Source organism: Penicillium pulvis, assembly GCF_028828015.1.
Source record: "Penicillium pulvis strain IBT 33274 chromosome Unknown scaffold_8_segment0_segment0, whole genome shotgun sequence".
In the NCBI taxonomy this organism is placed as follows: domain Eukaryota; kingdom Fungi; phylum Ascomycota; class Eurotiomycetes; order Eurotiales; family Aspergillaceae; genus Penicillium; species Penicillium pulvis.
In genome coordinates this window covers 5,578,029-5,601,100 of record NW_026643080.1, presented here as the reverse complement: position 1 = coordinate 5,601,100, position 23,072 = coordinate 5,578,029, and the positions used below count along the sequence as shown (strand labels likewise).

Here is a 23,072-nt window from a genome sequence, read left to right as displayed (position 1 = left end):
TCTTAGGGGCCAGAGATGCATTGGCCGCACCTGCTGTTGGCCTTCGGGGCCACAGTGTTTGCTCTTCCCTCGAATCAGGATGTCTGCCAATCCGAACGGCATGTCATTGATGAAATTCAAAATGACCGAGAGTCTCGGGCATACTGTAGCAGCAGTGTGCTTCATATCCCAACTCACACGACTACCGTCACGAAGACATGGACTCCGCCGCCAAAACACGTTACGAGCACTGTCTTCAGGACTAGCACTCACACTGCTTTGACAACCCACATTATCTCTCAGACCACTACTGAACACTTTACTGACACCGTCACGGATCACCTCACCCTCTCAACCACCGATGTTATTGATTCGACGCTAACAGTGGTAACCACCGACATCGTATATCAGACAGACACAGCCACCATCACTGCACTGTCCACCGCTACAATTACAAACGTCGTGACTGAGACCGATACCGATGTGGTTACCGCAACCTCTACCGCCACCTACGAACAAGTTTATGGACGCGATTTCCGGGGAGAGGTATATCAGCATTGGCCCAATCAGCAGCAAGACAGTGTTCCCAAGCCTCTTCGAGGACTACAGAGCAAGGTTGTGTCAGAGATTTGCTCTTGTCTACATCTGCAGACACCAACAGTCACTCATTTAGTGACCAAGACTGCCATCAAGCCTACTGTGGGTTCCAATCTTGTTAATTAACAGTACATGAGGTTCAAAGCTAACTTGGGCTTAGGTTACCTCGACCCAGACAGTTCACCGGACAGCTACTATTACCGATACCATCCTGTCAACTCACTATGCCACGGCGAGAGTTACGAATACTGCAACTTTAGATTCGACCACTGTAATTACCGTCGTGGAAACCAGCTATCTCACCGACACTGTCACGGAAGAATCCACCGTCGAGGTCACGACAGATATTACTACCGAGGTGACAGACACCGTGACTGTGACCGCCACAGACTCGGTGTTTGTTTCATCTACGGCTTTGGATGAAGTCACTGTGACCGAGTTATCTTCAAGATATGTGGCCCCTTCATCTACCTCAACAATCATCGCTTCATCCAAGGCCTCCAATGAGGTATCATCTTCAACCTTGGTTGGCACAACTACATCTGCCGGATTTGTGGTTACGACAACTTCCAACTCAAATTATGGTGCTGCTACGGTCTCGTCGTTTGCCGGTCCAATTACACTCAGCTCTGCTGCAACAGCTACCATGACCCCGATTGACCCCCCGGTGTCAACATGGGTGGTACCGGTGTTTTGACTCCCACTGGTGTCGCCCAAGTGTGGTATAGCTCAGATGACAGCACCTCCGACTCAAGCTCCGCATACCCTTACGTCCGTTTGAACATGACCTTTACGGAAGATTCAATTGCCCTGGACCAGTCAATCTACATTAAGGATATCGTCTGCACCTCCTCCACTCTATCTGGATATTTTAACAATTCGGCCGCATACAGTTATGCAGAGAGCTCTTGGCCGACTGATAGCAGCGTGATCCTGATCACAGCTGCGTCAAGCTGCAGTTCCGATGGACAGAACATCTACTTTTTGTCTACTTCGATCGTCTTCACTGACTCCAGCGACTCCTTCGTGGCGACAGGTACCATTGAAGCAATTACCGATGTTCTCGACAACGTCGGAATGGACTTTGGTGCTCTTACATACGATACGGATGACAGTAGTTCGAGCTCGAGCTCCTCAGATTTGGGCTGTACCTCTCCCACGTCGTCTACAATCGATGGCCTTCCCGCTATTTCCTGCGGAACAGATTTCGATGAGAATCTAGATGATGCTCTTGGATATTACTCTGTTGCGACTGAGTCTGATGCCGATGTAAGTTTCCAATCTTCTCTATTATAAAATGGAGTGCTCTTTCACGATGCTAACAAAAAGTCAGACTACCTTGCTGACTCTTGCTCCTGGATCATCACCTACTACCAGTTCCCGAGTGATGCGCCGAAGCTTCTGGAGCAAGCTCAAGGCTGCTGTCAAGGCGGTCGCAACTGTCGTTAAGACTGTTGCTAAAACGGTGGCGACCAAGGTGGCTACAGTCGCGAAGACTGTCGTCAGCACAGCTGTTTCAGCCGTGAAGACCGTGGTCAGCACTATCGCAAGCACGGTCACAACTATTGCTAAGACAGTTGTGGCCCTCGTTACTCTTATTGTGACTGGCAACTACAGTCAAACGTTCGACATCTCGCTGAGCATCACCCCATCCTCGTCTCTTTTGACTACATCTCCCTGGGGCAAGGGCTTCAAGTTTTACACCCTGACCCTTGATGAGGAGGATTCTCACTTCTCACTGGATGATACAGTCCTGGAGAAGATCGAGTCGGAGCTGATTGGCGAAGCTGACCCGGAGCCCGGTATTGAGCTCTGGTGTGTTGACTGTGGCGTCAGCGGTGAATTCAAAATCACCGGCGCATTCTCAATTAGCGTTTCCAAGGGAATCTCCAAGGCTCAGCTCTCTTTGACTGGCAACATGTATGCTGGCTTGTTCATCGGACTCGATGCATTTGCTGAGTACGATTTGACGACTGAGCACGATCTTTTCACTGTCAGCCTGCCTGGGTTCACAATTCCTGACATTGTCACCCTGGGTCCCAGTCTGTCGCTTGGTGTCTCTGCTGATCTTGACATTCAAGCCGAAGGTCAATACTTCATTGGTGCCGGATTGATCTGGTCCGACATCATTTCAGTTCTGGATCTTATTGATCACGCTTCGTCAACTCATTCAGGATGGACTCCCACCCATAACTACTCCGCAAGCTTTGACGGAGATGTCACTATTACATCTACTTTGGGCATGCCGGTCACCCTGGAGTTTGGTCTGAACATTTTGAGCGGAACCTACAAGAAAGATGCGAAGCTGATTGACACCCCCGGAATTGTTGGCACTAGTGAGTCCCTCTCTTCATGCTCAAGATCATATCAATCACTAACAAAATCTAGTTGAGTACGATGATGATCTCTCCTATACAAACGGAGAGGCAGATGTCACTCCTGCCAATGGATGCTACGGTATTACTTGGGACTTGGCTTTGGACAACACTGTCGTTCTCGACCTTTCAGACTTTGATGCTGGCACTTATACATTGGATACGTATACCATAGCAGACCTGGCTAATGGTTGTGTCGGAACATCTGTGACTTCCTCCGCTACAGCAACATCGACATCTACCACGACCTCAGCGGCCACTGCCACCTCAACCGGACTTTCCATGGACTACTTCATCTGGGGAGACTCTGACCAAACCACCCTTGCAAAGTCCTTGTTCATGAGCGGCTCTGATATCAAGATCAGTCTTGCCGAGCTTGTGGCGGACTTCACCAACTCCTGGGCTGGAACATCAAAGTCGTCTGATACGAAGAGTATTACCATGCTCTTTGAGTATAACGGTGACCTTCGCGTGTTTGTGTCTTCGGAGTATGCTGCTTCCTCATGGACTATCTATCCAGGTGCCGTCAGTCTGTCTCCACACACTTCTGAGGTTGTCTCATACACCAAGCCCTCGAGTGCTAAGATCACAATCATCTCCGTTGTCTGGGGTATCGGTGCTATCGCCAATGAGAGTGTATACGATACACTTTACAGTTATGCCGCAGCCGGAACCTCTTTTACGTTGTCAAACACATTCTTCGGGACGGACACCTGGGTGAACTACCATAAGGTTGGTGTCATCTTCTACCGAGACGCTTCAGGAAATCTGCAACACCTCATTGGTGATGAGAGTAGCACTGTCTCTTTCCCTACCTCTGCCATGACCAAGAGAGATGTCGATATCGTTGCCTCGAAGCAGCCCCAGCCTGAGACCGAGCTTAAGACCGAACCCAAGATGAGTCCTTTTAGTGTTTCTGTCGACAAGAAGCGTGCGCCCTCCAAAATGTTCGATCCGTACGGTCGTAACTTGCTCTTTGGCCGGTCCAACAACAGCACTACATCATATGATAGCACTGGAACTGTGACCATCACCGACACTACCGGTGCCCTCTACCTAAACCCCTCGATCAACGGGTCTTTGTTCGTCTCCCTTGTCAGCGACACTACGGACCTTACCAGCTTGACCGGCGGATACCAATTTGCAGCTGATACCACCGAAGGGCTCATCATGGGTGATTCCGCATCCCGTCTGCTATACTACTTCCCCGATACAATGAGTGCAGTTGGAGCCTCGCGTCTGCGTCTTGGAGCTTGGGGTGAGATTCCCAAGACTGCCAATCTCATCAACCTTGTTCCGATGTCCACTGGAAGTGAAGAAATTCTGGTCGCGATTGATACGCTTGGAAACTACTACTTCCCCTTCGTTTGCGGAATCCAGGATCAGCTGAACAAGGTCTTCCTTGTTGCAGATGTTGACACTGGTGCGAGCGTTCTCGAGAGCGATAATCTCCTCTACACCGTCGTTGGAGGTGTTTCATCTAACTGCAATGTTTTGGCTTTGGTGGCCTCGGGCCTTTGAAGGATGAATCATCGTGCCCAATGGCTGGACTCAAACTTGAACAGTGGTTTTTTCACCACATTTACGTGCAAATACTGCATATTTCATTGCTTCCTTTCATCACATATTTCTGCCATATTTCGTCTGGTTAATTCTTTAATATTATCAATAAATCATGAGTTCAAGGTCAATTAGAAGATTAAGCTCCTCCTTTCTAGAGAGTAGACAGCAGTGTCGCGGGATATGTAACAATTTAGGATCTAAGAACTTGCTAACAGTGACTGGAGCGATTTCGCAAAGCTGTAGCCTCCACGCAGATCATGGAGGCCAACTATGAAGCACTGCCATTTTGAAACCCGGGCGTATGAAAATATCGCACATGTGTATTGGGTACAATTGGGAAATTCAAGAGCTGCATGTAACTACATCTGAATCAAAACGGCAAATCCACTCAAGTCTAGGCCGCAAACGCTCGCAAGAATTTGTTGAACACATACCGAGAGCGAGGACTCTCTTTCTTCCTGCTCATTCAAGCGGCTTTTGCCCGACCACCATGTACCGAGTAAAGCTATTACCTGCTCCAGCTGCGGCCTCACTCAGAGCCTCTGGTAGGCCTTCCTTCATTCCTTTTGACCACTCTGACCTTCGGTGTCCATGTGCAAACACATGCACTTGACGAGGAATAAAGGATATCTGGATGCCAAGCATACTTTAAAATCAGTATTATTACTCATTACGATACCCTCGTTCTATTCAGACCTCCCCAATATGCTTGTCTTTGCTTCAATCCTTGGACATCACGGACTTGAGAACTAGCCGTTCGTCTAGTAATATTTGTGGACTTGGTATCCGCTGGGTCGTAGCCGAAATAGTTCGATTGGTCAGAAGAAAACAGTCTCCAATTCTGATTAATCCTATGGTCTACAAAAGCAAGCGCCATAAACTTAGTGTAACAAGAATATGTTAGATCGTTCTTTACATCCTGTCCACAGATGAATTCGTCGCTTATTAATGAGGTAAACTAACGTATTTCACAAGCCTTGACTTAACCCTAAAAAGCCCAGTGGGGCTGACTTGATTTACCCCCATGGGATAGGGGAATTATTAACATTGGTTTGATATGGCACAAGTGATCAATATACTAGACTGCAATCTGCCTTGAGGAACCCACATCAAAAGTTTCGTCACACTGCACACCATTATCTCAATATTGGTTTCAGACGGAAATCATAGATGAATGTATCGTCTGTTCATTGAACGACATAATGCCGTTGAACATAAAAAAAAGATGGCGGTGTGGTTGGCTACTTGGAAATTGTTGCTGTTGAATTCGATGTAGCCGAAAGAGAAGCAACTGGGAAATCTGCAATACGGAGTTTCGCAGCACCATACGGTATCAGTCGGACTTTCGTCGGCTCTCCACTCACGATAGGATTGAGAGGAGGAAGCGCGGCTGTTCCGAGCGTTTCGGGCCAATGAATTAACCACGCGTCGACCCACAGCACTACAGGCGTAGCAGGAGAAGTCCAAATGGGGGTTATTAGATCTTCAGATTCGCTGAGAAGCTTCTCTGCTGTGGCAGAAGAGGGATCGATGGCATACCGCCATTCTGAAGTCGGATCTAGAGACCAATCTTTCGTTTGCGGGATGATCTGATTACCCGGGAGCGGAGTGCGATCAGTCCAATTTAACGGGGTGTGGTACGTTGCGCTGTCGTAGTCAATATCGAGGGCGTAAAGCAATGGCCCGTAGTAGATGGCCACTGATCCATTGCGAGGTTCTGCAACAATGGACATGGACAAGTCTACTTCAATGGAAGTTCGACCCTTCTCGATCTTGAATTGCTGAAGGCTGTCGGAATTAGGGGTGACACGTCGTCGCCGGGCTCCTCGAACTTGATACGTTGAAGTGCTGTTCGTCATGGCCCATGCTGGAATCCGAACGAAGAAGTCAAATGCCGCCTCCGATGTGACGGTGTATGACAAGGTCCCGGAAAATGGATAGTTCGTTCGACATTCAATCATCACTTCTGCATCGTTGATCTTGGTCATTACATTCGTTGGTCCTAAGAGGGTATGGATAACCGAAGAGTCGTTTTGTCGCACATACGATGAGGCGACAAATTTGGGATATCCCTGTCCGTGATTAACGGTGCAGCAGGGGAAATTGGGTTCCAAACCGAAGGTATTCCCATACGAGACAACATTGAAGTACGGCTGCGCTGTCAAGTTTCTTGACCATGGCTGGTTGGTTTGTTGCACATATTGATGTGACCACCCTACTTTGGTCAGGAGAGATGCCAAAGATCATGCAGGGCAATTGAACTCACAGTCAGGGCTCAGGGCGGCAGGGAGAGCATTGAACGCAGCGCGTTCAGCCTTGTCTGCAAAGTCACTGATACCGTAGAAGCGATAAAGATAGCTCATTGAGAACATCATTTCAACGGCCATACACGTTTCCGAACTATGAAGATTTGTTCTATCAATACCATTCAGTTCATGATGGAGAGTCACATACCCGCGCTGAGGGCTCCAGTCGCCAAGATGTTCGTCGGCAATGATGCTACCTGCTCTAGATGAATGGTAAAGGTTGGTCCAATTGACGGCATCTAAAGTCTGAGTGAGTAATGACTGGTTTTGCGTCATGCGATAGAGAACTGTGGGGTATCTGAGTCCTGTGCACGGATTAGTACTTCGAATCAAATCCTCAGGCTCATAATATCCCATACCTTCAGCAAGACTGACCCCATGGGTAAAACCACTTGTCTTGATATATGGCGTTCCTCTGGTCGGGAATGCTCCTTGGACAAAGAACGTGGTCCAGTCTCGTCCACCGGCTTTCCCACCCTGAAACATCAGCTCCATCGTTTCCCAAATGACCTCCGAATTGTTTCGCGGATAATTTTCGTACAACCACTGCAGACTCAAGGGCAGTTCGTGGGTTCGAGAGAGGCCAAAACCGTACGGATCGAAGTCATCGCCTATCGTCTTGTTCTCAATTAACCCGGTGTAATTGTTCTTGAGCATAGTGTTTGCCAGCTCGACAAACTTATGCATTGCCGTAAGAATGCGATCCGCTTGCGATGGCTGCGCCTCAACGTATTGCTATGTGTTACGTTAATAAATTGAACCTGATCAAGCTACTGTGTCATCCTCCCATACCATGAGACCAAAAAATAGCAAAGACCGTGCCCAGAGTCCACGTGTTTGTCTTGTCGTCTCCGGACCCAACCAGCCATCCTCAGCTTGGTGGTCCAGGGTATAATCCAAGAACTTCTGGGCTTGGTCTTTCAGACGTGCATCATCGAGAGTGAATGCCAGGGGGACAATATAGTTAAACCAGTAAGGTGCAGATTCATGCAATTCGCTATACTCATACGTGCCTCCAAGCCAAGTCGACTGCGCCACGTATCGGTAGAAATCGAACAAATGGCCTGCCAGACCGTCGGCTTCCAGCGCCAGTTGATCATGAAGCCACCCAGAGGCCGTGATCGAATCCAGCGGAAATGAGTTATATTTGAAGGGTGCCAATTCTGCAGCAAGATAAGCCGTTTAGATCATGGCCTCGGCACGAGAAAGTTGATGAAAATAAGTGAGAAGGGCTATACCTTGAGCTACGACGTAGTCTAAGGAACAGACAACCCCTAGGGTCAATGGTACAATGAGCCTCATCATAAATAATTTTGCTTCGCCGTTGAAATCATCCAACAGTTCCTCGAGAAAGCAGTGCAATAAGCAAACTCGCGTTCCCTTGATTACTTATATGACAGCCCACGGAGCATCTCCGACACTTCATCCGCGACTCATTTCCAAGGTTTGGCTCGTGGCAATTAAACATTACCCGAGAGGAAGTGAGACTCTGGAGGGTTTCTTTCGCTGTCACCTGTCTTCACATCCGTTTGTGTTAGAGCTGCATACAGTTCAATACAAGCTCCCAAGGGGTTGGTAGACCCAAAAGAAGTTGACTAACCGAAATTACCATAGAGGAGTCTAGCCACGTTCGCATCAACAAAGCGAATGGTCAATAGGGGAATCTCCGGTACTTGTTCCGGACCCATCGATCTGGGTGCCCGCTAAAAGTACCTCATGTGACGAATTTGCGGGGATTTTCTAAGGTGGCAACCAGGAACTGGCAGGCTCCGGAGACAGAATGTACATTCAATCCCCTGGCAGAAATTCTGCTATTTATACGCGTTCTGTTCTCTTTGACTTTCCTATTTTTCCAGAAATTTCCGCTTATTCTATGATTATATAACGTCATGTGTAGGCTTCGGCAAATGGGGCCCCATTTCCAAAAACCAGGGCCCACCCCAACCCCAAGAATCCATGCCCCCATTGGGGCCCTATGGGGGCGCCTTCTTATGATAGGGTAAAACTGATGCCTTTTTTCGCCTGATTGCTGCCTACTTTAGCCAGTCTGGCCATTTACTTGGGCTAATTGATCCGATCCGATCATCATCGGTTCCGAATTAAAGCGAGCATCCTCTGCCAATTTCGACAAAGCTCTCGCAGGTTGTCAGCCACAGGTGATAACGTATTCGGTAAGCGGACTGCACTTATAAGCCAGCTGCGCAGCTGGAATACCATAGTAAATGCAAGAAATTACAATTTAATATCTCGACAAAGAATCATTTAAAGGGCTTTCCTTACAAATTAACGTTTTTTATACTACATCTAGCTACTCTAGGATGTTTTGCACATTGTCCAGGTAGGTATTATTAAAGATATACATATTTCGGGTTGTAATCAAGGTAATTTGACCATAATAACATAATTTTAATACCTCCTTTAAATTGATACAAAGTATTGAAAAGCCCTATCAAGAACCATATACACGTCATCAAATGAAACAAGTTTGAAATATGAAGTCGAAACTTATTGCATTTACTGTGGTATTTAACTGCGCAGCTAGCTTACATGCGCAGCTCGTTACCGAATACGTTATTTGCAGCCCCGCTACAAAGGGACAATTGGCTTGAAGGGGCGTAGGGCTCGTCTCGAGCACCATGGTCGGAGCCAAGGGGAACACAAGGCCTGACAAGGGAGGGCAATGCGGACTGCAGTCACGGGATCGCAAAGGAGCCGACGAGTCACTCCAGGGCAAAGAAGTGGCGGAGTTCAGGAGCTCGGCGATCCGGATCAATAGCAGAAATGCCTCAAGGGGAGAGCAGAAAAGAGAGAGAACAACTTAAAGGGACGTTGAGTAGAGAGGGACAGCCCCGGGGTTGGTATATACCACCACGTATAAGGAAAATAGCATTCATTCTTATAGCGTAATTTGTCAGTCTCTCATATCAATCCGATATGGTGTAGTGGCTAACATCGTCGTCTCTCACACGACAGCCGGGGGTTCGATTCCCCCTATCGGAGTTTCTTTTTCTCATTTTTTTTTGAGACTTCCGTCCGCAGCTTGCGAATTTTTTGGTCTTTCAAAACCCCGGCATAGGACCGCATGATCTGATCTAGCCTCCATCAATTGATTATAAAAGCGGCTGGTTGTATTGAAAATCCATCAAATATACTCTATTGAGTTCCTCTCGATTTCAATTCTCTATGTATACACATTTATATAGAATCTTCGGTCTACAGATGTCGTAGCAATTCGTCAAGCAAATAACCTTAAAACTTTAATTGACCAGTCGGAAGCAACCCATGCTGAGAAGTACTCACTCGTCCTCAATTCTACATACACGGTCAACAATGAGTCGGAAGAGAAGCAGCCCCACCAAAATCATAAAGTCGGTCCGATACGCTTAGTGACCAGCTGTTTATAGATCTGATTTAAGAACCTAGCTCCCCTCCCAAGCTTTCCTTTCTCCTCCCTTCAACAATCCAAACCAATTCTTATCACAATGCCTTTCGTCAAAGCCAACACTCACAGTCTACACTATTCCGACTCCCACCCTGATGGCCCACCAACCCCGAACGGCCTCACTTTCCTTTTCATTCATGGCCTGGGATCTTCGCAGAACTATTACTTCCCCGTGATCCCGCATTTGACATCGAAGCACCGCTGTGTTACCATCGACACATACGGTTCCGCCCGCTCAGCATACACTAATGACCCGATCTCTATCCCGGGTATCGCAGCCGATGCCATCGCTGTTCTAGATGAGCTAAAGATCTCCAAGGCTGTCGTGGTCGGCCATTCAATGGGTGGATTGACCGTCACGGAGATTGGATCGCGGTACCCGGATCGGGTACTGGGTGTTGTGGCGATTGGGCCGACGCACCCGTCAGAGATGTTGGTAACGGTTATGAGCAAACGGTCGGAGACTGTCCTTGAGAGTATGTATTGCCTTGACTTTTGAAACAGGGGAGATTTGGGCCTTTAAGACTATCTCGATACGTGGTTCCTGACTTTATCTCTAGCTGGTATGGAATCCATGGCCAATTCTATCCCCTCCGCAGCCGTCGGATCCCGCAGCACCCCACTTCACAAGGCCTTTATCCGAGAGCTGCTGCTTGGTCAGGATCCTAAGGGCTATGCGGCACTTTGTCGGGCTATCTCTACCGCTCAGCCGGCTGATTATGCTGCCGTGCAGGCGCCGTTCCTGCTCATTGCTGGTGAGGAGGATAAGTCTGCATCCATGGAGGGATGTGAGCATATCTTCCAGAATGTCTCAAGCAAGAACAAGTCGCTTGAGGTGCTGAAGGGCGTAGGACACTGGCATTGTATTGAAGCAGCCGATGAGGTTGGCTCGCTCATTGCGCAGTTTGCTGATGGAATTGTGGTTTGACTTATCTAGCTAGCACGATAATGAAGAATATGTCATGGATGCCAATTTCCACCCTATACTTGAACGATTTGGCAAGAACTGAAATCTCGTAAATGTATAGCAATTTCATTGATTAAAAATTTCAATATTGCGAATAATTTGTTTTTGAATATGTGCCGAGAACGCTATTGTAGTACAGTAAAATCAATGGTGAGAATACCCATTGTATGCAAACTTCATATCATCATTCCTCATACGCCATTGGATTGCACATCAGCAACAAGCTTAACGTCGTAGTTGAGCTCAAGACCGGCTTGAGCATCGCCCTCTCGCGGGACGAAGTCTACAACCAGCGAGTCCTTGACTGCGAATACAGAGTCGTTGTCCAGGTACTTGTCCTTGCGATCAAAGATCTGGGTAGTAAGAGGACGGTAGCCCTCGCAAGTAGCCTAGAAAGAACAATTAGCACAAAAGCTATCGTTTCAGTGCAGACAAGACATACCATAATGTGAATGTGAGCAGGGCGGAACGGGTGGCGGTCCATAAGCTCCAGCAGCTTGCCAGCGGGACCTACAAGAAACATGTTAGCTTCTATTCTTCTGGTGACATGAGAACAGAGCCATCACTCACCATCGCCAGGAACAGGGTAAGGTGTCGGCCGCAAGCAGTAGAAGTAGTAGCGCCCATCAGCATCGGTCTTGAACTTGCCGCGCAAGTTAAACTCAGTCTGTTCGGGGTCCTGCTGCTCATACAATCCATTTGTTGAAGCCTGCCACACCTCGACATTAGCGCCAACGAGCGGCTTCTGAGTAGTGAAATCCATAATACGGCCGTGCATAAAGGTCATCTCGCCATCACTGGGCTTAGTAACAACGATGTCGGCACCGTTTTCACGGTACGGGGTATCCGCACGGAAGAACGGCCCCAGAATAGCGGTGGCGGTAGGCGCATCCTTAGCCTCATCAGCCAAAGTGAAAGTAATTTCATCAACAAGACTAATGCGACCGAGTTAGTAAAGGAACTTATCTGCAAAATACATTTCCGGTTTAATTTGGTGTAGCTTACGATTCAAGTCCGATCACGTCGCAAACCAGTTGCCCCTCATTGCGCTTATCATCGCTCATCTGTCCAGCCCAGTTGAGCAGCTTCACACCCTCCATCCACTCGTCAACGGTCAACTCATTCTCACGCGCAAAGTCGTGCACGTGGCGGATTAATCCGGTCATGAGCTGGCGCAAACGCGGAGAGGTTTTAGGACCCATAGAGTTGATGACATTGTCGGTGAAATCGGGATCGAATCGGTGCGTCGCCATTGTGAACTGAAATGGGGTTAAGTTTCGGTGTAGGATGCGATGTCGTAGTCGCGAGTGAGAAAACAAAGTAAAACAGAGTTAGACTTGGGTTCCGTGTAACAGTTGCTTTTTTTGGTGTCGCGGAGGTTTTAGAACTACAGGAAAAGATATGCGACACGCTGCTGCTGAGCTCCAGTATTTAATCGTCACAAGATCCGACGGGAATTTGTAGACTCTGGAGCGGCAATGCACGGATCTTGTACCTAATTCCGGGTCCCCCAGATGGACTTGACCAACGAGTCGATGTTCATTCGAGGGCGACCCCGCATAACGGCGGCGCTGGTCGCATGATTGGGTCGGGGCGGGTTCGGATGCTGGAGTCGGGGCGGCGTCGGATGTCATGGCTGATGCTGGCTTCGGATCGGGCGCGCCGAGTTGCCAGCAGAGTACACTTCCGATTCCCCCGCGTTCGGATGTGGCAAGGGTTTGATTGGCTTTTGAGTTCATACTTCGGGGGATTCTACTGTATAGAGATTTTATTATCCATCCCTGATGATATGCGCCTAAATTTGAATTATGTTCCTGGTAGGGCTATGCACATAGATGAGTCAGCCATCGAGTTCTGGGGATAAGAAATGAGCATAGTAGTACAGAGTCGCTACGCTGCCTGCCCATGCTTACCACGTTTACTTGAGACACTGGGATAAATTGATAAGTATTTTGTTTTAGTTCGTATCCGAGGGGATATCAACAGTCATAACACATATTGTCTATATGCCATGAAAGATGCAGAGGATGTTATATGAAAGACCGTGATCAGATTCCGTTCACCGTCCATTCTTCGGAGTCCCCTTTTTCGTCAAATTGGCCGGCAACTCTTGTAATACCTGCCCTTTCTCCCAAATCTTGCCCATCTTAGCCTTCCGCTCAACCACAACATCAAAGAATTCTACCGGCACAACTCTCTGCGCATTCCCAGCTGCATCATCTCCAGCCCCAGAAACAGGCAATCCCTCACTCAGAATGACCCCATTCTCACTGCGCCAGAACGGACATCCAGCCTTGAGAGCTTTCCGAATATCGATGTAGATCAAGACTTGCGCATCCCAGCGCATCCCCGAAATCACTGTCTTGTCTGCTGGTCCCTGCTTTGAATCCTTGTCCTCCTGCTGCGCCGCAAGTACTGATTCGACGGATGGACCCGTCGCGAAGTGTACATGGTTGCGATTCATGCAGCGCAAACCACCCGATTGCAGGATAAGTGGCCATGAGCCATAGAAAGTCCCGTGGACTACTGTCTCCGGGAGCTTAGATTCATCGTCCAGGGAGAGGGGCTCAAGGAATGAAGCCGCGTCCACACTTTTAATACTATGGCCTTGCGACGCACGGATAAGGTAATTTGCCGGGTTGAAATCTGTCACGGAAAGTGCCTGCTGTGTTGCATCGGTTTGTTCTTCGCTTGTGGCGGGTGTTTCCAGGACAGCGGTATTGTCAGCGGGCTCGCCTTTCTCGACGGAATCCGACCCGGGAGCGGTAGTCGCCTTGGTCGTAGATTCGGTAGGTTGCGAGGAGGGGATATGGAGTAGAGCGAAGCGCTTTTTGTCGGAAGAATCGACGGCATGCTTAATCTCGTCGAAGGTGCATTTGATGGATTTCAGCTTTCGCCATTGTAGCTTTGTAGAAACTGAGATTAGTCACGAGCAGGTATAATGGATATGCAAGCCAGAATAGAGGGGATCATACCACATCTGCTACGTTTGCGTAGCCCTGCCCATTCATCTTGAGTCCTTCCTTCTCGGCTGCATGGCGTAGCAGCAGACTCAGTGCCTTGGAAATCTGCACGTCGCGGGACTGCCCTTGGCCTCCCCGACCCTGGCCTCGGCTGCGCTTATCCTTGTCTCCTGCCATGATTTGTTGTTCGAACGATGTGGTGAATGTTGGCCGGGATCTGCTTTTTGCGGTGCGGGGAGCTTGTCGAAATTTGCGGAGCTTTAAAATGTTGGTGCGGGGCAAAGTCAGAGCCGCAGTGGAGAGTCATATGTACAACTCCAGAACATAGGTCGGGCCAGGCTATGACTCATGGTGATTCACTTTGACAGTTAAACAGTTGCCTAGATCTTAGGCTGACAAGCAAGAGCACTTTGTTCTTGGCGGTATATTTTTTCTGTCAACCTTGAAAATATCTGCAGAAGTTCAAGCTGAGACTATATGCAGTATAGCACTTGGGTGGCTGTTTGTCCAAGTGGCAGTACTGTACATCATAATTTGATTTTTACTCATTGTCCCCGAGAAATGAAGTAGAATTGATTGTTGTATAATTGCACTCTAAAGATGAACTGGATCAATGGGTATATCCTTCAAACAAAATCAAAAAAGACCCCCCGTAAACAATTATCGATCGCAGATACAACTACATTCGGCTACTGGACACACCTTGTGCCGCATAAACCAGTCGCGTGCATGATGTGCATGGAAGCCATGATTACAATGAATACAAAACACGACAAATCGCTGCATGACCTCGGTCTCACTGGCTTTACGTGAGTTGGCTTCTGCATCAACGGGAATGGATAATGGGTCTTGTGAGCCAAGCCACAGTGTACAGACACCACAACGAGGCATGTGACGACCGCAACGGGGACAAACTGTTCCAGACATACTTGCAGAGCCGAGAGGGTTGCCGACGGTTGGGTGGACGGTTTCCATTGCGGTGGATGGAGAGATTTGGGAAGAGGAGTCGTATTGCGTTAGGGGACGTGTACAATAGTTGCAGGTCAGGCTGACCTGTTGTGGCGGTGCAGGGATGAGTTTGCGCCCGTCGACGGTGACGGCGAATTGACGAGAGCCAACGTCGAAGCGGGCTCTTTCAAGTTGCAGTTTCCAGGAGTTCATCTGCCGGCGATAGGTCTCGCGCCAGGCTTCAAACTTGGCAATGTAGGTGTTATTGCTGATGATTCGTGGTACGGTATGGCTCATGGCAAGCACAGGAGTCTGGATATCGTTGAACTTGTCAATGTATGATTGAAACAAGCCCATCGCTAGATGGCCTAATCCCGTGAGCACCACACCCTCAATGTCACCTTGTTGCATTGCCTCGGTGGTGGCATCTTTCAGGTATTCGCTCAGCTCATCATCTGGGAGCCATCGCAATGCAACTTCAACGCGGTATTTCAAGGGAAGTGTAGTCTCCTTAATGACCGCATGCCAGTCGCCTTTGCTCACGAGAGCAAGGATTGCGCGTGCATATGGGTCAGTGAGCTCCTTCGAAATTTCGGCGCAGGTTTCTTCCCAGTCTGCACTGTTATCTCCTTTCGCAGAACCAGCGATTGCCATAGCTAGCATTTTATGGGCCTGTTTGGGTTCATTGCCCCGAAGTCCTAGGTATGCTAGTTTTGGCTCGTCTTGAAAGACGGCCAACGCAGCGGCTTTGGTATGCTGACCCTCGGCACAGAGGGTCGTCACCAAGTCCTCCAATTCTCGGTATGATTGAGCTGCACCACAAAGGCGAAGGCAAAATCGGCGGTGTTCAGGATGTGCGGTCTCACAACCTTTCATCTCTGGTAAACTCAACTGTTTTGCCAGCTGAATGATTGCCTCCGCTGCAAGGTTTGGATTATCTCCCTTGGAGCCGACGCGACGTTTTTCGAATCCATGGCCTATACCGTTCATTAGCTGTGTCGGAAAAAAGGACAGGGAAGAGGCGAACCGAGATCATTATGCCATACGTTGCTCACGCCAAGATAATTCAAGTCCAAACCATTCACCACCATGGCCTTATCCGACGAGTCAGATCGAGCTCCTAATTTGCACATTAGAAACGATATCCTGTGAGAATTTGGAGTAGCTTACGTTCAATCCAGCCCCAAAGATCCTGAAGAGCAGCATCGTCTGCTACAATTTGTCGATTTCGCGGCTCATCAAATAGATAACCCTCCTTACACCGGAACCGGCCAAGCGTAGAGAGTGTTAAAGCCTCCTTTGCAGTGAGAAGAGTTCCAAATGTACCCAGAGATAATTCACGCTCCCGACTTTCCCGGCTTGGTACAGGTTCAGAAGTTATTGCCTCGGAAACCAACGAATTACCTTCATCAATTCTGGAGTCCTTGGAACTAGAAAGTACGCGTGATCTGATGTTTCCAACAAGCTCAGAAATGGGAGAAATCTGTTCAGACAGAGGGCGTATGGATCTGACGTCTGATTCAAGGGAGGAGATACCACAAGCCAATGTCCCTTGTGATGATAGAGCCACAGGGGAACACGGTGGTCGTCCGGTAATGATCTGCGGAATTCCATTGCCATCGATAGCAATAGCACTAGGTTGTGAAGAGAGACTGAGGTTCAAAAAGTCAAAAGCTACTACCCGGTCTTTTTCGGCATACCCACGAATGGGATGGTCAAACGGCGTGGCGACATCTCGAATGTGTTTGGTATGGACTGGTTCTGGGTAGTTTCTGAATGAGCCTTGACCGAGTGTTTCATCGATCGAGGAGCGAAATTCTTCTGACAGGTGGTCCTTGGCGATTTCAAAGGTTTTCAGATGGCCATTGCTGGATAATGCGCCTAAAGATCCACGGTTGGTCTTGGAAAATCGCAAACTCCAGATTGAGGTCTTGGGGTCGAAGACATTCTTGAGCTGCAGGACGGAAGAATTCTGAATTGAATCAGAATTTGTCGCAGAAGAGCCCAGAGAGGGTGATGTCAAACGAGCTCCGACACGCTTGTCCCAAACGCAGACGGTGCTCTCGTTGGATGCTGCACAAGAAGCGATATAATTCTCGTCAAGCCAGTCAATCGCTAAATTGTGGACACAGCGAGTTGGAAACTGTAGAGATGGATTTCCAGGACCCTCTATAACATCAATTAGCAAGGTGGAAAGTGTTGCGACGCCTAGGCAAAGCAAACCTCGTAGATCATAAATCCGAACAAATTGACCCTTCACTCCTGTCACTAGTGTATCCGGCTGATCTCGAAAGAATTTGATACTAGTGATAGGCTCGGAGCTAGCTAGCTTTCTCAAAGGTTCGTGAAACCCCTTGGTAGTGCCGGTAGGACCAAGTCGCTGGTTGACATCCCAGATGTTCAAGCAGAAGTCATTGCGCACGCGGTCTAGTCCCGATGCCACAAGCCCATGGGTACTGAATGCTACCGCGTTACAATAGCGCTGATTTCGGACTGGAAAAGAAAGCGATTCCTTCTGGTCGGCGTCGAGTCGTAGAATGGTAGCTTCGCCGGATGACTGGCCCACCGCAATAAGGTTCTCGTTGGATGTAGACCAGTCGAATGCACGGAAAAGAGGGACATCTTTCAGATGAGATAGGACTTCATGTTGTATATTCCTGCCATCGAAGCCCGTAATTCTGCATAGGCGAAACGCCTTTCCTGTGACGTCGACGGACAAGAAGCGTTGCTCCGCGGCGGTCGAGCTTGGTGACCAGCGAATGGCGGACTCCATGTTGTGTATGCGCGCCCCTCAGAGAAACCAACTAGCGTCGCAATTCTTCCTAATTAGAGGCCGCAGCCTCGCGTGAACGCGTAGAATGCGGGAGAGGGGAGGTGCTAATCGTCATGTCCGATCGGACGGGCCCTCATTGGCTGCGTCGATCTGGGGTGCACGGGCCGATGGTTGCGCCGAATCGAGCTGTAACTTTTTTTTTCTCCAAAACGTCAATCTTGACAATAACCCAACAATGTCTGACTCTCGACGCACCCGTGGAGATTCCTCCAAGCGCAAGAGTCACCATGACTCAGAGGACCTGGTTCCTCGCAAAAAGCAGCATCGCCATGCCGACAGTAACGAAGACATGCAACTCGAGAGCGGAAGCAACTCGACTGGCAACCCAAAGGGCAAATCTGCCCCACGTGACAAGGAATTTACATCAGTCAACGAGTTAAAGAGGCGCATCCGCGATGTGAAGCGTCTCCTCAATAAAGGCACTCTGCCTCCAGATGCCCGGATTGTGCAGGAGCGAGCCCTCGCAGGATATGAACAGGATCTGGCGGACGAAACAGCACGGCGCGATCGATCACACTTGATCTCAAAGTATCACTTCGTTCGATTCCTTGGTATGCAAAGTCCAGCTAGTCTCATTCTAGATATTTGATCGCTAACTGTAATCTCATTCATCAGATCGCAAAACTGCAAGCAAGAATCTGAACAAACTCCTCCGTCGCGAAAAAGATCAAGAACTCGACTCCAAACAGAAAGCCCGCCTTCAACAAAAGATCCATGAGGCTCAGGTCAACCTCAACTACACAATCTATTACCCTCTCACCGAGAAATACATCTCGCTCTACCCTAAGTCGCAAGAAAAGTCCTCAAAAGAAGCCGGTGCAGAGTCAGGGTCGGAAGCAGACACCAAGGACCAAAAGAACCAAGACAAGAAGGCCAAGCCTCCGCTTTGGGCGGTTGTGGAGAAGTGTATGGCAGATAACACCATGGATCGTCTTCGCGAGGGCAAGATGAACATTGGATTCGATGGCAAGCCCATCACCGTCTCCGAGAAGCCAGCACAAGAAGCCAAGGACAAGAAACCCAAGAAGCCAGAGTTCAATGAAGCCCAGTATGGCTCGAGAAGAGAAAGACGTGCTGCTGCGAACTCTGTGCCCAACGGTAGGCGGGACCAGAAGAACTACTACGGCCGCGAGAGAGATCGCCTGCAAGATGTGGCACCTGTTCAACCCGCTGCCGCTGGTGATGACAGCGATGGCGGCTTCTTCGAAGAGTGATCAGAATAGCATGTATGGGGTCTGGCGCCTGGTTTTTCTCTACCTGATATCCAAAATAGCATTGTATGAACAATTTCAAGGAAGCTGTAAATTGAACACGAAGTGTTGATTGAACACCTCACTACCACATATTCATGCAACAACTGTAATTTAAATAAAATGTGACATCGCTTTATTCAAGTCAACATGCAAGATAAGAATTCGTTCGAGCCAGGGTACACAACACTTCAATCACAGGTAAGAAAGGGCAGCTCGGTCGTATCACTCTTGAATTACCTTCACATTGGGTCCTTGGGCATGTACACGATATTATTACCCTGAATTACTAATAATGCGCCTTGGCTTTACCGCTAACGTGGTGTTCAGTGAACAATTCCTGACTTGAAATCGACCTGCAAGACTAAACCAGGAGTAGGCATGGATATGCTTTTTTTAATCCAGATTCCACTTACCGATATACAATCATCCACCGGGGCGCTCTATTTCCTTCTCTCTCCCTATCTCTCGCTCGCTATTGCATTAGTTGTTGGCTTCAGCCGTGGCATTATATTGAGCCTAATGGGTAGGAGACGGAGCTCTTCACAACAACATAAGCAAAGAAAGGAAAATTGGGCCCCTCGAGGTCTAATATTACTAATTTCTCTACCTTCGTCGAGGCGAATACGTCGTCAGAGAAACCTTGCAGCTTGCCAAGAACTACAACCTAGTGACAACACAAACAACTTCTTCAAGATCTGCTTTGAAGTCCTACGCTTGGAAGGTTGAATCGATGTATCGGAGAATGCTTGCAGCTGCCGCAACGATGATGAGTTCCGCCAGCCAGCCGCCAGCATTGATACTGGCTTGCTACGCCTTCTTCTCTCAAAGAGTGGGGGAGTACATGACGTTATTTCTCAATCACATTTCACTGCCAGAGTAGCCTACTCCGTATTCTGAGGAATTAGGTACCTGGCTATGTGCTTAATAGTATTCTCCAAATTTTGGATACTGTGCACTATCTGATGTATCGTTTAATGATTTGTTTAATTATAGCGCTTCATTTCTAAGGCAGAATGACCAGCATTTGGGTAGACTGGCGGGAAGGAGAATAAATCCACGAACACTTGTCGTGCTTTTTAAGCACGAGGATGGTATATTAGAAACTCGTATCTCCTGGTAATTTTCTACGCCAAATTTTTTTCGTTTTGAATGTTTCTTCTTCATCATCCAGGCCCCAAGATTTGTCTCACTCGTAAGATCTATACGTCGAGATCTTATCTTCTTGGATTCATCCTTCTCCATCATCACAGATTCCAAGGTTTGTCTATCTCTCATACTTTTGACCTCAAGCTCCTTTCCACTCTTGATTTTTTGAATCTTCAATCCTTCATTTGTCACCATTCCAGACTCTCCTACTTCACCAGGTAATTCTCTCATTCCTGATTTTAGCTCTTGCATGTATCCAAATTCGGACTTGACCCCTGCCATCTCTACTAAACCAACGGCGAGTTTGTTGCAAAATCTCAAGCCCCCCTTTCCCTTTGCTTTGAATCATATCTCGCTTCAGTTTTCACTTCGTTCTGGATTCACTCCACAACTCTTGTTACTCTCGCTGACATTCAACGCAGGTTTTTGAACTATCAACCGTCAACCATTGCTCAAGATTTTTTCTATCAGCATCATCTGAACCCTCGCAAAACTTTTGAGTTGAGGTTTGCCCAACACCAACCTTGATCAGAAATATTGGGATTCCTCTTTTCTCAATCACTCAGAATGGCTAGTCGGCGCATCAAAGACGGGCCAATGGCCTGTCCCAAGTCATCTATCCAGCCCTATACCAATGAGCTTAAAAAACTCCGTGATCATTGTCTCGCTCTTCTGGGAGCCCATGAAGAAGACACACCAGATACCCTCTGGGACAAGGATGATCAAGACCCTGTCGACCCTGGAACAGACTATGATATGTCCCTGCTCAAGCTCGCAACAGACGTCGTCATCGAGAACGGCAAGCATATTTTCCCGCCCCCATACACGCGCCTCAGTGACGAACTCGTCTATTTCGCCACAAAATTCCTCAAGTCAACCACTCGTGGAAGGAATTACCCGTACGACTTCCAGCCCCGAGGCGATATCGATCCGAATCGCGTTCCCTCGGGTGTAGGTCCCATCGTCTGGGCCCATGGATTGCCTTTCTTCCCGGTTTACAAAGGATATTACATCCTCTGTGGAAGGAAGCACGCAGACTGGATCGGATGGATTCTACACGGGAAGAACCAAGCCACTATGAGGGAGTACCCTATCTGGACCATCGGCCCTGTCGTCGCTCCTGGATCTGCGATCGCGCTGGATCGCACAGCGGAACGCCAGATGCTCACTCACAAGTTGAAAAACGCAAAAGAGTGTGAGAAGAGCATGGAGAAGTCTCCTGTGGCGCGTGATGTCGTTTCTGATAAGCACTTTGACGGGTCTGTTGTGCCGAGGGATAGTAAGGGTGGTTTTATGATCACGCCTATCTACCGGGTGCAAGGTTACTCACCCAAGGTTGGGCCCAATGCACCAGATGGTTCCCGGTCAATGATTATGGGGAAGGCGTGGTTTACCAAGAATCGAATCGATGATTTTGATTGGGAAGCGACCTCGAAGCTTCATTACACCAATGAACGGCACCCGATGATCTATGGTGATGACGAGGCTGTGGAGGACGACGATGAAGTGGTTGAGGATGGAGACGAGGAAGTAGAGAGTGACAATGAGACCAATGAGACATGCTTCATGGACGAGACTGAAGATACCAAGACCAAGGCACAGGAAGAGGTCAACATGGACGACGAAGTAGAAGGGGACACAGAGATCATCGAGCCTACCATGGATGAGATCACCGATCAGGTCGTGCATGAGAAAATTGCCCAAATGAAGACTCTTGATATCGCCGAGCCCGAAGAAACTTCCCAAGTTGAAACACTCGCCCCTGAGTACCAGGAGGTCGCCGAGGAGGCCATTGAGAAAATGAACAGTCAAGAGACTGCCCCAATTACCGAGAAGACTGAAGCCCAAGACACCAATGTGACTCAATCACACCCCGCTGAAATGGATGTTCACGCTCCTCTGACCTCCCAACTCAGTGATGGCACTTCCAATGACACATCTCCAGGCCACGCAACCCAGAATACCGAAAACGAGGGCAAAGACCAGGAGACAGATCATGATACATGTGTCCTAGTTGCTGAGGATTATGGCCGCACCAGCCCAGGACCCAACGAGACGAAAATTCAAACAGATGCATAGAACTCAACCCCCAAAACAGCTGATACTGTGATGAAGTCTGAGAGGGTGGGAGCTATGGAGACCAAGCTGGTCGAGGGATGAGATCTGCATAAACGAAGGGAATATTCATACTGGTATGATACCAATGGGCTATTTTTAAGTGAGAGTCTTTTGAATTTACGTTGTTACTGGTTTACTTGTTTTTAGTTTTCACTTTCTATTCTTTTTTGACTTTTTTGAATTTCTGTTCGTATTCACTTTGGCCTTATTATGGAGGCATTGAGAAACAGTTTGACTTGCGAGCGTGGCGTAACTCTCAGGATACATATCTGGGCAAGTTACTGCTGGAAAATGTAAATACAAAAACAGCTGGAGATGAAAGCGGAATTGATATTTTGACGGAGGGCAACTATAGCTGAGCACCTCACTATCCATATGCTATGTGATGCACCAAATTGCAATTCAGACACAATGCCTCGGTACCTTTAGCTCCCAGGTAGCTCAAAAACATATGGCTCTGCTTGATCCAGGCCAAAATGCGACATAAGGTTGATTCGAGCCAGTCTACTCACAGGGTACCCCAGAATATGAAGGTGATCAAGGAATGATAGCCGCTATGCTGCCATTTCTTGCCTAATATTG

The 23,072-nt window shown here is 48.4% G+C and overlaps 9 protein-coding genes across 9 annotated transcripts; 5 read left to right on the top strand and 4 right to left on the bottom strand.

Moving 5' to 3' along the window:
- Positions 1–15: 15 nt before the first annotated feature.
- On the top strand, positions 16–1,273 carry N7503_011527 (uncharacterized protein; the record flags this gene model as incomplete). Its single annotated transcript, XM_057071073.1, has 2 exons — positions 16–678; positions 737–1,273. The coding sequence occupies 2 exons, from the start codon at positions 16–18 to the stop codon at positions 1,271–1,273; spliced, it is 1,200 nt and encodes a 399-aa protein (XP_056917684.1).
- An 86-nt stretch (positions 1,274–1,359) lies between these two features.
- N7503_011526 (uncharacterized protein) lies at positions 1,360–4,472 on the top strand (the record flags this gene model as incomplete). The annotated part of the gene is made up of 3 exons (XM_057071072.1): positions 1,360–1,845; positions 1,910–2,912; positions 2,965–4,472. 3 exons carry the CDS (start codon positions 1,360–1,362, stop codon positions 4,470–4,472), a joined length of 2,997 nt encoding a protein of 998 aa, XP_056917683.1.
- A 1,283-nt stretch (positions 4,473–5,755) lies between these two features.
- On the bottom strand, positions 5,756–8,508 carry N7503_011525 (uncharacterized protein; the record flags this gene model as incomplete). Its single annotated transcript, XM_057071071.1, has 6 exons — positions 5,756–6,729; positions 6,781–6,914; positions 6,969–7,125; positions 7,180–7,555; positions 7,613–7,983; positions 8,421–8,508. The coding sequence occupies 6 exons, from the start codon at positions 8,506–8,508 to the stop codon at positions 5,756–5,758; spliced, it is 2,100 nt and encodes a 699-aa protein (XP_056917682.1).
- A 1,794-nt stretch (positions 8,509–10,302) lies between these two features.
- On the top strand, positions 10,303–11,190 carry N7503_011524 (alpha/beta fold hydrolase; the record flags this gene model as incomplete). The annotated part of the gene is made up of 2 exons (XM_057071070.1): positions 10,303–10,738; positions 10,823–11,190. 2 exons carry the CDS (start codon positions 10,303–10,305, stop codon positions 11,188–11,190), a joined length of 804 nt encoding a protein of 267 aa, XP_056917681.1.
- Positions 11,191–11,420: 230 nt separating this feature from the next.
- N7503_011523 (intradiol ring-cleavage dioxygenase) lies at positions 11,421–12,516 on the bottom strand (the record flags this gene model as incomplete). Its single annotated transcript, XM_057071069.1, has 4 exons — positions 12,235–12,516; positions 11,800–12,164; positions 11,672–11,739; positions 11,421–11,618 (listed from the first exon to the last, which is right to left on the bottom strand). Exons 1-4 carry the CDS (start codon positions 12,480–12,482, stop codon positions 11,421–11,423), a joined length of 879 nt encoding a protein of 292 aa, XP_056917680.1. The 5' UTR covers positions 12,483–12,516.
- Positions 12,517–13,288: 772 nt separating this feature from the next.
- Positions 13,289–14,369, bottom strand: N7503_011522 (tRNA 2'-phosphotransferase; the record flags this gene model as incomplete). Its single annotated transcript, XM_057071068.1, has 2 exons — positions 13,289–14,134; positions 14,205–14,369. The coding sequence occupies 2 exons, from the start codon at positions 14,367–14,369 to the stop codon at positions 13,289–13,291; spliced, it is 1,011 nt and encodes a 336-aa protein (XP_056917679.1).
- Positions 14,370–14,852: 483 nt separating this feature from the next.
- On the bottom strand, positions 14,853–17,913 carry N7503_011521 (uncharacterized protein; the record flags this gene model as incomplete). Its single annotated transcript, XM_057071067.1, has 4 exons — positions 14,853–16,117; positions 16,168–16,260; positions 16,311–17,309; positions 17,364–17,913. The coding sequence occupies 4 exons, from the start codon at positions 17,911–17,913 to the stop codon at positions 14,853–14,855; spliced, it is 2,907 nt and encodes a 968-aa protein (XP_056917678.1).
- An 85-nt stretch (positions 17,914–17,998) lies between these two features.
- On the top strand, positions 17,999–19,214 carry N7503_011520 (Efg1 domain-containing protein; the record flags this gene model as incomplete). Its single annotated transcript, XM_057071066.1, has 2 exons — positions 17,999–18,524; positions 18,589–19,214. The coding sequence occupies 2 exons, from the start codon at positions 17,999–18,001 to the stop codon at positions 19,185–19,187; spliced, it is 1,125 nt and encodes a 374-aa protein (XP_056917677.1). The 3' UTR covers positions 19,188–19,214.
- A 1,725-nt stretch (positions 19,215–20,939) lies between these two features.
- On the top strand, positions 20,940–22,451 carry N7503_011519 (uncharacterized protein; the record flags this gene model as incomplete). Its single annotated transcript, XM_057071065.1, has 1 exon — positions 20,940–22,451. One exon carries the CDS (start codon positions 20,940–20,942, stop codon positions 22,449–22,451), a length of 1,512 nt encoding a protein of 503 aa, XP_056917676.1.
- Positions 22,452–23,072: the final 621 nt, after the last annotated feature.